Raw genomic sequence first — 17,300 nt, 5'->3', positions numbered from 1 at the left:
TATCTATCTATCTATCTATCTATCTATCTATCTATCTATCTATCTACCTATCTATCTATCTATCTATCTATCTATCTATCTATCTATCTATCTATCTATCTATCTATCTAATTGTGATTGTAATGTTATGGCTTATCTTTGGAGGTGCAGTACTCAGCGCTGCCTGAAGGAGCCGCTGCTCCTCGCTCTGCGGTTGTTAACGATCAACATCCGGGTCAGCGGGTCTCAGAAATGCGCGGCGGTGTTGTGGAGTCCGGGCTTTGAGTCTGAATGGAGATTTAAACCGCAATTAAACCGGATTTAAAGCGATTTAAACCGGGATTTTGCACTGTTCAGCCGCAGGGATGGCGGGTTTACCCCCCGGAGACCCGCAGATGGTCGCTATGATCGTGAATCACCTGAAAACACAGGGGCTTTTCGACCAGTTCCGCAGAGACTGCCTGGCGGATGTAGACACCAAGGTACCAAACCTGCACTTTTACAGCTTAATTACACCTTTATTACTGTTATTATTATTAATATCAGCTTCTTGTAAACTCTAGGTTACTGTCCTGCACTTGCTGTGGTGGTATAATTTCTTATTTTCTGATTTAAAATAGTTTTAAAGTGTGTGTTTTTTTTTGTCATGACCAGCATGATAACTATAGAGGTGGGGAACCCAGGTCCAGAAAGTAAAAATCCATCCCAGGGTTTTGCACCAACTATCTGGGGGGCTCTGCTGCAGCTAATTGTGTCTCTTTTTAAAATATAAAATTGATTTAAGATCATGCAGTGTGTAATGTTATCCAGCTTTAAAGACAAGCAGAATGTGTCAAGTGGTCATGTAATAATAATGTCTTTACTGTGTACACTTGATAAAAAGGTTACAAGTAAAATATAAGAAAAATGTAGAGTATAGTTTTTTTTAATTGTCCTGTTGTCTAACGGATTTGTTTGTGTGTTGTTTTCTCAGCCTGCGTACCTGCACCTGAGGCAGCGAGTGGATAACTTTGTGTCCAACCACCTGTCCAACCACACCTGGAGCCCCCAGCTCAACAAGAACCAGCTGAGGAACAGCATCAGACAGCTGGTGCTGCAGTGAGTTTCTGAACGATCACGCTGTAAAAGTAGTTCTGGCCGTTGTTCTGTTTACTGTTGTTGTTTACTGTTGTTGTTTACTGTTGTTGTTTACTGTTATTGTTTACTGTTGTTGTTTACTCGTTCTGCGCAGGTCCGGGATGCTGGAGCAGGGTGTGGACCGTATCGTTGCTCAGGTGGTCGATCCTAAGATCCATCACATCTTCCGGCCGCAGGTGGAGCGGGTCGTCCGGCAGTTCCTGTCTCCAGGCAGCCATATGGAGGAGGAGGAGCCTCCGCTTGCTCCATTCCCATTGGAGGACAGACAGGAAGCTCAACCCCCGTCTCCAGGTGATGAGTTACTAAATGAGTTATAACTAAACTGTAAACCCACTATCAGTCAGTTTTTGTGGGCACATAATCATTCAACCAGAGATTTTTGAGTTGAATCAACTTAGAAGTACTGAATTTAGTCTGTGGCCATTTTCAGCTTTTTATCTTTTTACATCCCCCAGTTTCTGGCACACTCACCACTACACAGTGTGTAGTTATACGTAATCTCACTGTATACAGGCTTACAGTGTATATGTTGTTATATGTTGTTTAAATTTAGTGTGCTTGGATTGGATTGGAGTGTGGAGTGAGTGCAGATAGAGAGGAGATAAACACTCGTCTCACTCTGGTCTGTGGGCAGAAACATCTTCTCATGTTTTTCATGTTTTTTCTCAGGTCCAGCGTGCAGTGCAGTCGCCGACTCTGCAGATCCATTCTCCTCCCAGAGTCAAGTGAGAGTGGGTTATAATGCAAGGAAACAAAAATTACATAAACTTTTATGATTTATGTTTAATTATTAAAGAGCAAAATTCATTATAAATTATAAACATCATCTAAACAGAACACTCTGTAGTGTATATGTGTATATATGTATATATATCACCCAAATAACTCATTTTCATTTATAATTTTAAGATTAACGCTCTGTGGTATGAATTATATTTTTCAGTTAGAATGTAACATTATATTAAAGATAATTAAATAAATATATAAATAAGTAAATAGATAGATAAGTATGCTATGGTGTTGAATAATGCCAATTTGGTTTGTTGTCTGAGGACAACACTGTGATATAGAGGGTTAAATACCTGTTCTGTCTACAGCAGTTTGGCCACGCCTATTTGTACTTACTGAACTTGTACTTACTTATCTATCAATCCATCTATCCATCGAAAAGTTGTTTTAAGGTCTGACTACCTTGTGAACAAGGCATTAAACAGAGCAGCCAATCAGAACAGAGCTTTTTCATTTACATCAGTTTTAAAAACACAGTAAGAGAGATTTTTAGAGTTTTTTCACTTATAAACCCATAAAAATATAGTATATGAACTTCGGTTCGGTTTGTTTGTTCCCAGAATTCCCAGAACCAGGAGCCGTCCAGCAGCCGAGTCCAAACCGGAGAGCCCGCCCCCGACGGCCCGGCTGCTGGAGCGGAGGACGGAGAGGCGGGCATGAGCCTGGTGGAGGAGGTGGAGATGGAGGTGGAGAAGAGAGAGGGAGGGGAGGAGCCTTTCGAGGGGGAGGGGCAGAAGTCGGCGAGCGACGGAGAGACGAGCAGAGAGAGAGAGGTGGAGGTGAAGATGGAGAAAGAGGCAGAGGCTGAGGAGGTGAATGAGGAGGAAAGAGAGGAGAAGGTGGAGAAAGAAGAGATAAAGGAGAAGAGCAGCAGCAGTAAAGCATCAGGGAGGAGCCGAGAGGAGAACCGAGAGACGGACACGCCCAAATCCTCCACCGACAAACAGAACATCCGCCAGAGAGCCCGAGAGAGACTCAAAGAAGGTGATTCACAACTCCATCCAACACCAACCAGAGTCTCGTAGAGTCTCGTAGAGTCTTGTAGAGTCTCATAGAGCCTCATAGGGTCTTGTAGAGTCTCGTAGAGCCTCGTAGAGTTTTGAAGTCTAAATGCAATACTGTTGTAGGATGTACTTTTTTGTACTTTTCCCAACGTTACGATAGCGTCGACTCACTGACATGCCCTAAATCAAGCTGCACGCTACACTGTTAAGGCTTGCTAAAATAGGGCCCTATGAGTTTGATGATGAACTGTATTTAACTGTGTGTGTGTGTGTGTGTGTTAGAATACTCTCTGGAGGACTCTGATCTGGAGGGTCTGAGTGATATCACGGTGAGCTCGGTGCACACCAGTGATCTGTCTTCGTTTGAGGGCGAGAGCGACGAGGACCAGGCCCCGTCCGATTCCACTGAGGAGGGAGAAATCACGTCTGAGGGTGAGATTACACTAATTACATCACTTCCTGTTTATACACCAGCATCTCACCCACTTGAAAGACATTATAACTTTTGTATAAAAATATAAAAATAATTTAAAACACATTTCATACTTTAACTTTTAGAACATTTATGTTCTCTATTTTAGATGTTTATAAACTTTAGATACTTTATATGTATATTTAGATGAGAGGAAGCAGAGCAAGTCTGCTGGGGAAGACTCTGAGGATAATAAAGAGAAGAAACCTCGCGGATCCAGACAGGCCTACGTCCACAAGCCCTTCCTCTACTCCCGATACTACAGCGACTCTGACGACGAGGTGACGGTGGAGCAGCGGCGCCGCTCTGTGGTGAGAGAGCGGCTTTATAACAGACTTTTTACATTTTTACAGTTTTATTTCTTAAATTGACTTTCTGCACAGCAACAACCTGTAACGAATAGTGTTACAATACCTTAATTATGAGGCTGGGAGACATTTAAACTTTGATATCTGCTAATATTTCCTGAATTATCATGTGATCTGTGTGATGTTTAAACAATATGAGGAGCTTATACGATGCGCTGAGTGTAGAGTCGCCTCACTGAGTGAAACGGATCAGGAATCGAGTGCAAATTGGAATCAATGATTCAAAGCATTGTATACAAGCTCCTACATTAATATCATATTTATGCAGCTGTTTCTTTGACTTTACTTTGCCTTTCTGATCAGGCGAAGGAGAAGGAGGAGCGGGTGATGAAGAGGCAGCAGAATCGGGAGCGTCTGGAGGAGAAGAGGAGGCAGAAGGCAGTGCAGGCTGAGGGTGAGAGAACTGCTGTATTCAGCTGCTTTATGAGAGTTTTTAACCCTGCTGTTTATTTAAATACTCCTCTACAGAGTAAAGTCTGCGGTGTGTTTGGTATCTGATCTTTTACTGTTTCAGCAGAGAGGCAGCGGCAGAACGCTCCTCGTCCCCGAGCGAAGGAGGCGCGGAAAGAGAGGAAGGTTTTGGAGAAGAAGGTGGCGATCAGCTGGAAACGGAAGAGAGATTCACGGTAAGTTTATAATAAACTGTTTCTTACAGTTTCTTTCTTTACAGTAACTTGGGAGAGGGCTGCAACTAATGATTATTTTGGTAGTCGACTAATCTGATGACAATTATTTCTGCTATGACCTCCATCTCTAAAAACGATAGAAACAAGGTGAACACTAGATTTAAAAGATTTCTGTATGTTGTTTAAACATGGAAAGTTCTAATATGTAGTGATTAAATATGTAATCTGTTGAGTTTAGGCACTTTTGGAGACACAGTGAGTGAGACATTTACCCATCTCACATTGCGCTTCTGCACAATGCTACTGTTCAAAGTTCACAATTAGTCAACAATTAAGTTTGTTGTCGACAAATTTCGACAAAATCAACATTGTCGATTATATCGATCGTGACAGCCCTAACTTGGGATACACTGAATTCTCATCAGCTGAAATGATTTCACATAAAATGGTAAAACAATTACTTTCTATTTTTGGGTAAAATAGTAAAATAACTGAAAAATATATTTAAACTCAGTTGGCCCAATGTCCTGTGTGGGCAACATGCAGGTATTATGAGCTTCATAACTTAAACTTCATTACTTGAATAACCTGTCATTTTCAATTCAGTTGTCAATTTTGTACAATCCTCATGCATAGTCTCAAAAATGTATACCAATATGAATTACACAGTTTCTCCCTTTTATATCTGTATCCAGAAAGGAAATCGACTCTGGAACTAAGAAGAAGCAAGAGGATGCAGAATCAGCAAAGAAGGAGGTGATTTTCTGACCTTACTTCCTTTTTTTTCCTTCCAATTTTGTCTCGATGGGTCGTTGATGTAATGTAATATTGTCTCTCTAGGAGGCACTGAAGTCTAAAGCAGTTCCTCTGAAGCCTTTGAGAAAGCTGTCTGATGTGGAGGAGCAGCGGCGGAGGAAGAGCGGCAGCGTTTCGGAAGACTCAAGCGAGCCACGCAAGGTTCTCGACAAGAAACGCACTCACTCGTTCATCCTGGACCTGGAGATGGGAACGGAGGAGACACTGCGGCAGCGAGGGGGAGGGAAGAGCGAGCGGCACGTCCGCAGAGACAGCCAGTCCAGAGAGAAGGAACGGAAAGAGAAGGAGAAAGATCGGAGCGTGACGGATGAGCGGTCCAAGCACAAACAGAAGCTGGAGAGCAGAAAAGGAGGAGACACCCCAGGAGAGGAGAAGGAGGGAGTCTCTGGAAAAGGTACCGGTGAGGATAAAGGAGATAAAGGAGAAAGAAAAGGAACAAAAGTCAAAGGAGACAAGAAGATCTCTACGCCTGCGAAGGAAAGAAGAGCGTCCGTTTCTGAAGGTTCAGCCTCCGTTGAGGAGGGAACCCTGAAGGACTCGAGGAAAGGGAAGACATCTTCCGAGACTCCCAAAGAAAAAGAGAAGGAGCGCGTCAAAGGAGAAAAGCCAGGTAAGAGCGATTCAAAACAGCTTCATCGTCTGGATTCTACTGGCTCCTCTGAGGAGAAGCCGGACGTAGAAGCAACTTCCGAAGTCAACAAGAAGAAAGACTCCAAACACTCCAAAGATCTTCTGAGGAGATCCAGGAGTCACACGGAAAGAGAAGGCAAACCTGCAGAGAAGGTCAAGAACAGACAGGACAGCAAGGATTCGAGTGCAGGTGAGTCTTCCAAACACTCTGATCTAGACAAGGAATCAAGAAAGTCCAAAGAATCCACAAAGTCAGTTTCCGATAAACCAGAAAAACCAAGATCCAAGTCCAGAGATGACTTGAAATCTCAGAGTCCGCTAGCAACTAAATCAGACAAGAAGCTCCCAGGTCAGGAGGCCAGGAGTAAAGCAGGAACGCCTCCGATCAAACCGGAATCCTCCAAGGAAAAAAGGAAGGAAGGAGCATCCAGAGACGACCGGAAAGCTTCAGAGGACCGCGCCCTTGAGAAAGGGAAAGAAGCGAAAGTCGCAAAGAAGACAAGCGATAAAAAGACCAAAGAGTCCGAGAAGAAAGGAGGAGAAAGCAAGAAAGACAGGAGGAGCTCTCAGGCGATTGAGCCTTCCTCTGGTTCTCCAGGTTCTGCGGTCGTTGGTGAAGAGGTGCAGCCGATGGAAACACTGACCACAATTTCAGACTCTCAGGTGAAGTCTGATCTCACTGCTCCACAGGACTTAGGCACAGTGTCTGATCTCACTGCTCCACAGGCAATGGAGACAGAACCTGATCCTCCAGTCTCTCAGACCATCGATTCTGAGTCTAATCTCCCAGCCACAGAAGCTATGGACATTGAGTCTGATCTCCCAGCTCCAGAGAATTTGCTCGCAGAATCAGATAATACATCTCCTAAAAACTTAAAGGCAGATACTGAACTTGAGGCACCACCAACCAAAGACATGGAGTCTAATCTTACGACTGCACAGGTCTTAGATTCTTCCACAGTGTCTAATCTCACCGTCCCACAGTCCTCAGAGTCTCTGACAGAGGCTGATTCTACAGTCCCACAGGCTGTGGACACTGTGGCTGATGTTTCAGTCCCAGAGACTTCAGACTCAATCGTAGAGTCTAATCTCAATGCCTCACAGGCTTCAGAGTCTACTGCAACGTCTGAACTCACAGCTCCACAGGACGTAAACAAAGAGTCTGATCTCGTAGTGCCAGAGACATCAAACTCACACGTAGACTCCAATCTAAAAGCCCCACAGGACTCGGATGCAGAGTCCAATCTAAAAGTTCCAGAGGTCTCAGAAACTCTTGTAGAGTCTAATCTGACCGTCCCACATGCTTTGGATTCAGAATCTAATCTCCCACATGACTCACATGCCCCAGAAACCCTTACAGAATCCAATATCCCAGACTCACAGGTCCCAGAAACGCTTACAGAATCCAATCTCCCAGACTCACATGCACCAGAAACCCTTACAGAATCCAATCTCCCAGACTCACATGCACCAGAAATCCTTACAGAATCCAGTCTCCCAGACTCACAGGTCCCAGAAACGCTTACAGAATCCAATCTCCCAGACTCACATGCACCAGAAACCCTTACAGAATCCAATCTCACAGACTCGGATGCCTCGGAAACTCTTTTAGAATCCAATCTCCCAGACTCGCACGCCCCAGAAACTCTTACAAAATCAAATCTTCCAGATTCATATGCCCCAGAAACTCTTGCAGAGTCTGATCTGACTGCCCTGCAGGTCTCAGATGTAGAATCTGATCTTCCAGCTCCACAGGCCCTTGATGCAGAGTCTAATCTTGAGACAGAGCCCAAAGCAACAGCCCCAGAGGTGTCAGAAACTTCTGTAGAGTCTGATCAAACATCCCCACAGACTTTAGATAAAGAGTCTGATACAGAGTCTAATCTCCCAATCCAACAGATCTCAGAAACTCATGTAGAGTCCAGTACGACAGCACCACAGTGCTCGGCCACAGAGTCCGATCTCACTGTAGCAGCACCTTTTGCACCCAAAGATGCCCTCCCAGAGTCTGATCAAGGTGTTATAACAGCGCCACAGGCCTCGGACACCAAATCTAATCTCACAGCCCCACAGGCTGTGGACGGCGAATCTAATCCCACAGCCCCACAGGCTGTGGACGGCGAATCTAATCTCACAGCCCCACAGGCTGTGGACGGCGAATCTAATCTCACAGCCCCACAGGCCTCGGACACCAAATCTAATCTCACAGCCGCACAGGCCTCAGATGCCGACTCTAATCTCACAGCCCCACAGGCCTCGGACTCTGAACCTAATCTCACAGCCCCACAGGCCTCAGATGCCGAATCTAATCTCACAGCCCCACAGGCCTCAGATGCCGAATCAAATCTTACAGCCCCACAGGCCTCGGCCACAGAGTCTGATCTAACTGAAGCAGCACCTTGTGCACCCACAGACTGCTCCCCAGAGTCTGATCATGCTGTTATAACAGCCCCACAGGCTACAAGCCCACTCCCAGCATCCAATCCCTCACCTGCTGACTCCAGCAGCGCACCTGTACCTGACGACACGTACGACGCACTGAGTGACATCACTCCAGAGCCGGAGGATGAGGAGGAATCTACCATGAGACTCACAGAGAGCCAATCACAGCCCTGCCCCACAATGAGACTCACAGAGAGCCAATCACAGCCCTGCGCCATCCCTGCAGAGGCCGATGCCCTCCTGACCCTGATGGACGTCTGTGCCTCTGCTGCCAAAAGCGAAGTGACGGGCGTGTCCGGCGTGTCTGATGGGCAGGACGGTGAACAGTCTTCAGAGGAAGCGGAGAGGAAGATGAAGGAGGCGGCGCTGACTCTGCTCTCCATGGACCCGGAACTCGCCGTGGTTCAGAGTCCGGTTATGGAGGCGAGTCCCGGTGCCGTGCAGGAGGAGGCACCTTCATCCTCTGGTGATATAGAGGAACTGGAAAGCAGATCGGCTGCTGAAGCCTCACCATGTGTAGACCAACACACTGAAGGTACGGCAGCTGTAACTCGGTTAAATACTGTGTTACATCAAATTGTTGTGCAGCGTGTTCATGTTTTTGCTAGATTTAAAATCCATATTAGGTTTGTGTCCATCATTAACAGTTACTCCACCCTATTAGCCAGGTCGTGCCGGTTTCCTCTCTTTCAGTGATGGAAACAAAATATACTAAACAAACACTGAATTACTTATTTTCTAACTTACAGACTAATCTACTGATTTAATGATTTACTTTCTAAATTACTGGTTTATTCACTGATTTACTGCCTTACAAATGGGCTTGCTTACTTATTTACTGACTTACTCACATACTGAAATATTTGCTTATTTATACATTCACTTATACTTATATACCAACGTTTTTACTGACTTCCTGAATAACTGACATGCTTACTGATTTACAGAATAATAGGGGTGTGATGAGATCTTGTTCTACAAAAGGGTTCTTATGATAGTTGTAAGGTCTTACATTTGTATTTCTAATTCTCTGGGTGTTTCGGTCGGTTTTAGTAATGTTTTGTGTATGTTAAGTACTTTAACTGCCTTTGTTGGTGAAATGTGCTACAGAAATAAACATGAATTGCATTAAAGTGCCTCACCTGCTGATTTCAGGTGTGGAGCAGAGTAAAGCTGTGGAGCAGTCACTGTCTGTGAGTATATTCTACACCTTCAGCTCAGGCTCCTGCAGAGCTACACCAAACAGTATATCTAAATATGTGTTTTTATAATAATATCCTGCAATAATATCCTCGCTAATATACCGAGCTCTCTCTTTGTATTTCTGCTGCAGGATGATCCTGAACCCGTGCAGGAGGCTAAACCCCAGCCAGCGCGGAGAGGACGACCCCCTAAACTCCCCAAACAAACCAGTAAGTTCCAGTTTATCTGAATATAGAGGTGTAAATTTGCAGTGTGGAATGAGAGGAGGGATTTAAGGTGGACTGTCTGTTTTGTGTGCAGGCAGCGCCTCCAGGTCTGATGGTCAGGAGCAGGACCGGTCCGATCAGTCAGAAACGGTAAAGAATCCTATCGACTCCTCTTAACATCCCCTCTAGCTAAATCTAACTTCCTGGTCTCACTCTTGCTCTTGTCACTAAAATGGATTAGTTTTTCTTACTAATATCTCAAGGTTTCTTTGTGTTTCTGCTGCAGGATGAAACTGAACCCGTGCAGGAGACTAAACCCCAGCCAGCGCGGAGAGGACGACCCCCTAAACTCCCCAAACAAACCAGTAAGTCCCAGTTTATCTGAGTATAGAGCTGAATGATCTCACTGCAGTGTGGAATGAGAGGAATAATGAGACTCAGTGATCGTTTCTGTATTTTAGCATCTAAACCTCAGACTGACCAGCAGAGCGGCGCCAGAGACACCAACAAACCAGAACAGAATAAAGTGAGTGTACATCCTGTCTGTCTGTCTGTCTGTCTGCCTGTCTGTCTTTTTCTTTATGTCTATAAATCTATCTATATATAATTTTGTCTGTCTGTATATGTCTGTTTATTTAACTAATTGTTGTGTCTATCTGGCCATCTCTGTCTTTCTGTCTATTGATCATATTTTGATTCTCTCTCTCTCTCTCTCTCTCTCTCTTTCTCTCTCTCTCTCTCTCTCTTTCTCTCTCTTTCTCTCTCTTTCTTTCTTTCTCTCTCTGGTTGTTTGTGTGGTAGAGTGAGGATGAGGAGGGTGATGAAGGATCTGAGAGCAGAACTCCACGCCGAGGACGATCATCTAAACTCACGGAGACACGTAAGAACACACACACACACACACACACACTCACACACACACACACACACTCACACACACACACACACACACACTCACACACACACACACACACACACTCACACACACACACACACACACTCACACACACAAACACACACACACACACACACAATCAGAGAATTCATTCATTCAGTTACTGATGATCATCCAAACTGTTTTTCGTTTGGTTTAGCATCAAAACCCCAAGAGGCGGAGCCTTCAGAAGAGGAGGTGGAGCAGAAGGAGGTGATGTTTGATTGATTATTTATTTATTCATGATTTAATCGAGTGTGTGTGTGTCTCAGTGTATTCCGCATCACTCAGTATCTTCATAAATATGTGTGTGTGTTTATTCAGCAGGTGCGCAGAGGGAGGCGCTCTGGAGCTCAGGCTGCTCCTACAGGTCAGTTCTACTGATTGACAGCTTATTATAATCAATAATCAATATCATTTTTATTTAAAGTCAATAGGACTATTGTTCACAAACTATAATCAATAACAGTTTAGTTCCATTTTTACTGTGATTCAGAGAAGCTGTTTAGTACTGTATGGAATATAGGGCTGGGTGAAGTTTCAGGTTTTTGAGAAGTATTGATATATTTTTATATAACATATAAGATGAGACAATATTATTTATATAGATATAGATGTACTTTTTCCCATAAACACTGTATTTTTATGTCCCTTGTTTTTTAGGCTACTTTAAGTAAAAAAACATTAATTTGAAGAATTTGTTGTTTATAATTACTGCAAATTAAATTGCCTTTCACTTATAAAATGTTTTTAAAACCACTAGGCTACTCTTATCATTCAGTACCCTATTCTGTATAATTTAACGAGCCTGTATACATTTTGGAACATGCAGTTTTGTCTCAGAAGTGTCCTTTTGTTATTTTCTTATGGGATTAAAAAATATTGAGATATTAGTTTTAATCCACATCACCCAGCCCTAACAGAAGCTCTTTGAGCTCAGCTTTAGATTAAATGTGTAACTGTTTGTTTGTTTGTGTTTTTCTTACCAGCTAAACCGACACTGAAGAGGAAGAGGTCTGACCAGGCTGAGGATTCTGGGAAAGTGAGTCTTTTTCTCTTTTCTGTTTATAATGAGTTTAAATGTGTTTTAGACGGAGGATAAGGGAATATATTTACCTGTGTTTAGGAACAGCCAGCCGAGGAGGAAGAGGAGGAGCCTGTGAAAAAGACCAGAGAACACAAAGGTAAACAAGTACACACACACACACACACACACACTAACACACGCACACAGTTACTACACGACGTTAACTGATATTCTTGTGTATATTTATAATGATTTTCTTTTCTTTTACTCTCCTTCAGAGAGCGTGTCTGAAGAGGTGGAGGAGAAAGAAGAGCAGGAGAAAGCGAGTGATGAGGGAAAAGAGGAGGAGGAGAAGAAACAGGAGGAAGGAGAAAAGGAGAGCAGTAAAGACTCTAAAGAGGAGACTGTGAGTAGATTGAGCATGCCATTCTAAACACGGCTAGTGCGCCAGCTGGTAGTTAAAATTTCTGCTGTGTCTGGAACTAAAACTCATGATATTATTAAAACACTAATAGAGCGAAATGGTTTAATTTTTTTCACATATGAGAATTTTCAAACTTTCAAACATTTACACTTTTTTTTTAATCTAAAACTGATAAATTAATCAGTAAGTGGATTTCTTCAGCTCTACACAGCTCTGGAAAAAATAAAGAGAGCACTTCTTCAGTTTCTGAATCAGTTTCTCTGATTTTACTATTTATAGGTTTATGTTTGAGTAAAATGAACATTGTTGTTTTATTCTATAAACTACAGACTGATAAGGAGAACTGATGGATCCTCAGGTAGACAGTATTGTATTGTATAGCACCTGTATTTAGCAGAACCGCACAGTTTTAACACTATTTTATTTATTTTTTGGGTTTTAATGCAGTATCACTTGGTTTTGAATCAGATTAGATTAGATAACCCTGGAATAAGGGACAGGATAACAGGATTCGTGTTACTGAAGAGGATAAAACACTCTAACACACACACACACACACTCGACAACATAATTTTTGAAGCGTGTTTTATTGTGTAGGAGGAGGAGGAGAAGGAGGAGGAGCCAGTGAAGAAACCTCGCAGGGGCCGCCCCCCTAAAAAACACCCAGTAACAGAGGAATCAGGTATAGTGAGAGACCACGCCCCCTTTTAAAGTCCTGATACTGATGTTATAATGTGGAGTATGTGGACACTCACTGTGTTCTTCCCTCTGTTCCTCCAGAGAAGAGAGAGGAGGAGGCTGAGGAGGCTGAGGAGGAGGATAAGGAGGAAGAGGAGGAAGAGGAGACGGTAACGAGAGCCACGACTCGAGCTGCATCACGTCTGGAGGCTGAGAAGTATTAACTCTTTATACATCTTTATAACACACTTATAAACACACACCTGTACCAGCACACTCAGTTCAGATCACTGAACTCCTCCTTTACACACACATAAATAATTGATTGATTTCTCTTTTCAGAAATAAACCAAGCAAGCCCTCGACCCGAGCTCTCAGCAAACTGAGTGGGAAGGAGGATAACCCTGCAAACTCACGGTAAATGAGCTTTTCCCCATCCAAAATATATATATATACATATCCAGTACCAGTCAAAAGTTTTAAAACACCTTTTTATTCAATGTTTTTATTTGCATTTATTCTCTCTCTTTCTCTCTCTCTGTGTTTCTCAGAGCTTCTCGTGGTCAGGTGTCTACAGTGGCTAAAGGACGTAAGCGAGAGGCGAGTTCTCCGACACCTCGCGGCCGCGGAGCCCAAAAACCCGAAGAACCCGCCTCCAAGAGAGCCAAGCGGTGAAGAACCGACCAATCAGGAGATCTGATAGATCCTGAGATCCTCGGATAGACAGTAGAACCTGTATTTAGGAGAGCCTCACAGTGTTAACACTAGTTTATATATTTTTGGGGGGTTTTATTGCAGTCTGACTCGGATTCAGATCAGATCAGATTAGCCTGGAATAAGAGACGGAACCACAGGGTATCTCACGATACTGTGATACTCAATACACAACAAGACAATTTTCTACTATACTTTACAGCATCTGTGTTACTGAAGAGGATAAAACACTCCAATATGAGACAATACAAATCAATATATCACAATATCAATATTTCGTCCCACCTCTAGTCTGGAAGTGTGAATGGAAGATTACATACAGTTCCGATAGTATTAATCAGATATTTATCAGATTGCTTCAGATTTATCATATTGAGGTAAATATACTGTCTTAACTCTTAAAACCTGTATTTAAGCTGACATTTTTATTTATTTATATTTTATTTTCAATTTTTTTTCTCTAATTTACAAGGCTAATGACATCGTTTTAACAATTTTATTTATTTATTTTTTTTTACATTTTTTTCTTGATCTCAAGTTTTACTTTACTTTCTCAAAATGTTTACTTTAAACTTTTGAAGAGTTTTTTTCATAAATTTAATCATTTCTCTGTTTTCCGACTGATATAGAAATTGGCTTATTCTGACTCAAACAGAACCAGTCAAAGTTTGGACACACCTTCATTGTTTTATTTTATTTCTTTATTTTCTTTGTAATACTGGTTTATTATCTGAAATAATAACTGAATATACTGATTTGTTATTGTGCCATATTGAGTGTTTTCAAGATGCGTCATCAAAGTTCAGGAAAATCTAATGTCATTGTGTAAATTGTGAGATGATAAGTAGAGATTTTGAGATAATTAGTGAAGGTTTTTCTAGTGTGGAAGTGTTGGGAATTCAGTGTACAGTGTTTTTATCTGATTTTCTCACTGTTACAGTATATTTCGCTCCATCACTCCGCTTATATTTACAGTGTATGTGAATGCTCTGGTGTTTTATGGTTGTGTTTGGTGTTTATTTGCTTGTGTTTGTTTGTGGATGCTGATGTTAATCTGTTGGCGTGTTCAACATGAAGACACTCATTCTGTGAATGGAAAGAATTGAACTGTTCTTTTATACTTCTAGCTTTTGTTATAAAGGCCAGTGGGACCATCAGTGTGTGCTGTACTCTTTATTTCTGATTATATATTTGTACCGTATGTTTTTGGTGTAGATACACTGATCAAACATAACATTACGACCACCTCCTTGTTGCTACACCCATAATTTATCAGCTTACTGTTAGATTTCAGTGTTAATATGAGTGTATCAGATACTGCAGCAGTGCTGCTGGAGTTTTTAAACACTTTTCTATCCTTTGGGTTCTGAGTTTTAAAAAATCTACAGTCTGTAATTATTATTATAGAATTACAGAGTGAAGTATATGATCGGTGGAGCTAATAAAATGGATAATGGTTGGTCATAATGATATGTTATGGTACTTTTAACTGCATTAGCCCTGAATGTCCACAGGGGGGCACTATTGGATTGTGGGCCTGCAGTGTTGGAGTGGTCAGTCTTGAGTACATTTATATTGGATGTGATGAGATAATGATGTGGCCCTGCTTTACCAAATAACCCTGTCCATATGTTTCTGCTTCACTATTACAGCTCAGACATTACTCTCTCTCTCTCTCTCTCTCTCTCTCTCTCTCTCTCTCTCTCTCTCTTTCTCTCTCTTAGTCTCTCTCTATTAATTTCTTTTTTATTCTCTCACTCCCGCTGAGTCTCTCTCTTAGTCAATTTAAAGTGAAGCTTTATTGGCATAAATTGCAATTAAGAACTTTTGCCAAAGCAAAGAAACAAGAAGTTAATATACAAAAGGTTAAATAAATAAAATAAAAATTTATATCATATCTTAAAAAATTGTGTTAGTCTTTGTCTATCTCTCTCTATTTGTCTCTCTATTAGTCTTTCCTTTAGTTTATCTCTATTAGTCTCTCTTTATTAGACTCTCTCTTTTTCTCTAGCTCTCTCTCTTTCTTGTCAATCACCTAACAACCCTTGCTACCTCCAAAGATACCCCTGCAACCATGTATCAATAGCAACCATTAAGGACACGATGTTACTCGATGGTCGTTTCAACGCTTTTGAGATTCTTCAATCCTGCCTTTGCTGTGGAGCAACACACAACCCCAACAAACTGCTGGAGTGATTGATTAATTGATTGATTGATGATCTGAGGAGCATTATCTCATACAGTGACACTCAGTCGCCCCTAGTAGTGATAGGAGGATCATTACTAACAGTGATCTCAGTGATCTGTGCAGAACATCCTGCAGATCCATGTGTTGCTGCTTTCTCTCCTGCAGAACTTTCATTTTTCAGCAGGATAATGTTCACCCACACACAGCAAGGGTTTTCCAGGAACACAGTCTCCACCAGATTGCAGCACTTCCTCGTCCTGCAGATCTCCAGATTTATCACCAATCCAGCATTTATGGAGCAGCTGGGACTCAGCTTCAGCTTCAACCTACGTGTGTAGAGCTACAGGATCTACAGGCCCAGCTGTAGCAACATCTGTGCTGCAGGATCCAATCAGAACCTGTAGAACCTCCAAACCCAACCCTCTCAATCTCATCTTATATCCAGGGTAGAGGAAGTGACAGTACACTCAGAGTTTCTGCGGGAGCTGGGTTTGGTTGGTTTTTTTGTGGTTATTAAGGTATTAGTGGTAAATGTTGTGTTTTTGCAGCTTGTGTTCTATATAAGGGCAGTGAAGGCCTGGAAGCTCTGGATGGATCTGGCTGTACGTCATGTGTCGTGTGTGTCGGCATTACCGGGGGGGTTGCCCTGCAGCAGTGGGGGGGTTAATACTCCTCCGGCTCTAGAGGAGCTTTAAAGTCGTGTCAGGTCTTATTTCTGTCTGCAGGCGGTGCTCCGTGACGCTCAGGATGAAGAATGCTGTGGAGACGGAGAAACCGCATCACGGCTCCTTTAGCCCGTCTCTCTAAACCACTTCTGGCACTGAGCTCGGCCTGGCAGCAGGATGAAGGGCGCAGGGCGACGGGTCGGCGGGTCAGAGGGAGATACAGGGAGCGTTTAGGCTGTCAGGAGTGAGACAGCTGAGCAGCTCGACATGCTGCTGTGAGGCCCTCAGCCCTGAAACACATGCTGCTTTACAGCTCAGAGAGAGAGAGAGAGAGAGAGACAGCTCTGACAGACACACACAGCAAGAGCCGGGTTTACAGACTGCTCCCTTCAGCATACCTGTCTCTCTGTCTGTCTGTCTTTCTGCCAGACTATATTTCTCTGAATATTAGAGAAAGATAATCTTTAAAAAAGACAGATAGATTAAAACTGTTTATCTATTTGTCTTTCTGCCCACCTGTGTGTTTCACCTGCTTATCTGTTTGTCTTTTTGTCTGTCTTATCTGTCTCTGGCTACTCATTGTCTGTCTGAACTATGTCTATGATTCTCTCTATCTGTTTTACCTCTCCATGTCTCTCTATCCACCTGTTTATTTGCCTTATTATCTTATTATTTTCCCCCTGTCTGTCTGCCCCCTGTTTGTCTGTCACTTTTTCTACCTGTTTTTTATTGTTTGTCTTATCTGTCTATTCACTACTGTCTATCTGTTTCCCTGTCTGCCTGTTAATATGTCCCTTGTCTATCTGTCTGTCTGCTTGTCTATCTGTTAATCCATCTCTCTCTCTCTCTCTCTCTCTCTCTCTCTCTCTCTCTCTCTCTCTCTCACTGTTATAGTTTACTGATTAACTGTATTAATTCACATAAAATACAAATAAATATAAATATTCATGTCAATTAAAAATACATGTAATATGATATTATATCATTTTATGATGTAG

The 17,300-nt window shown here is 42.5% G+C and overlaps 1 protein-coding gene across 5 annotated transcripts; it reads left to right on the top strand.

The window, feature by feature from the left end:
• The first annotated feature begins 200 nt into the window (after nucleotides 1–200).
• On the top strand, nucleotides 201–14,606 carry bod1l1 (biorientation of chromosomes in cell division 1-like 1). 5 transcript variants are annotated; one of them, XM_049467755.1, is made up of 27 exons: nucleotides 201–461; nucleotides 953–1,077; nucleotides 1,211–1,407; nucleotides 1,786–1,841; nucleotides 2,466–2,889; nucleotides 3,192–3,341; nucleotides 3,529–3,692; nucleotides 4,053–4,143; nucleotides 4,267–4,375; nucleotides 5,071–5,131; nucleotides 5,216–8,054; nucleotides 8,091–8,798; nucleotides 9,419–9,456; nucleotides 9,597–9,675; nucleotides 9,767–9,822; nucleotides 9,959–10,037; nucleotides 10,134–10,198; nucleotides 10,474–10,552; nucleotides 10,767–10,819; nucleotides 10,931–10,976; nucleotides 11,596–11,648; nucleotides 11,733–11,790; nucleotides 11,912–12,039; nucleotides 12,655–12,739; nucleotides 12,838–12,952; nucleotides 13,078–13,152; nucleotides 13,287–14,606. In XM_049467755.1, exons 1-27 carry the CDS (start codon nucleotides 345–347, stop codon nucleotides 13,408–13,410), a joined length of 6,174 nt encoding a protein of 2,057 aa, XP_049323712.1. In that variant the 5' UTR covers nucleotides 201–344; the 3' UTR covers nucleotides 13,411–14,606. The 5 variants fall into 5 exon arrangements, with proteins under 5 accessions (XP_049323712.1, XP_022518223.2, XP_049323711.1 ...); XM_022662502.2 differs by having other exon boundaries at nucleotides 2,475–2,889; nucleotides 5,216–8,798; XM_049467754.1 differs by having other exon boundaries at nucleotides 5,216–8,798; nucleotides 10,934–10,976.
• Nucleotides 14,607–17,300: the final 2,694 nt, after the last annotated feature.

The sequence above is a fragment of the Astyanax mexicanus genome, chromosome 19, assembly GCF_023375975.1.
Source record: "Astyanax mexicanus isolate ESR-SI-001 chromosome 19, AstMex3_surface, whole genome shotgun sequence".
Lineage (NCBI taxonomy): Eukaryota > Metazoa > Chordata > Actinopteri > Characiformes > Acestrorhamphidae > Astyanax > Astyanax mexicanus.
This window is presented reverse-complemented; position numbering and strand designations above follow the sequence as displayed.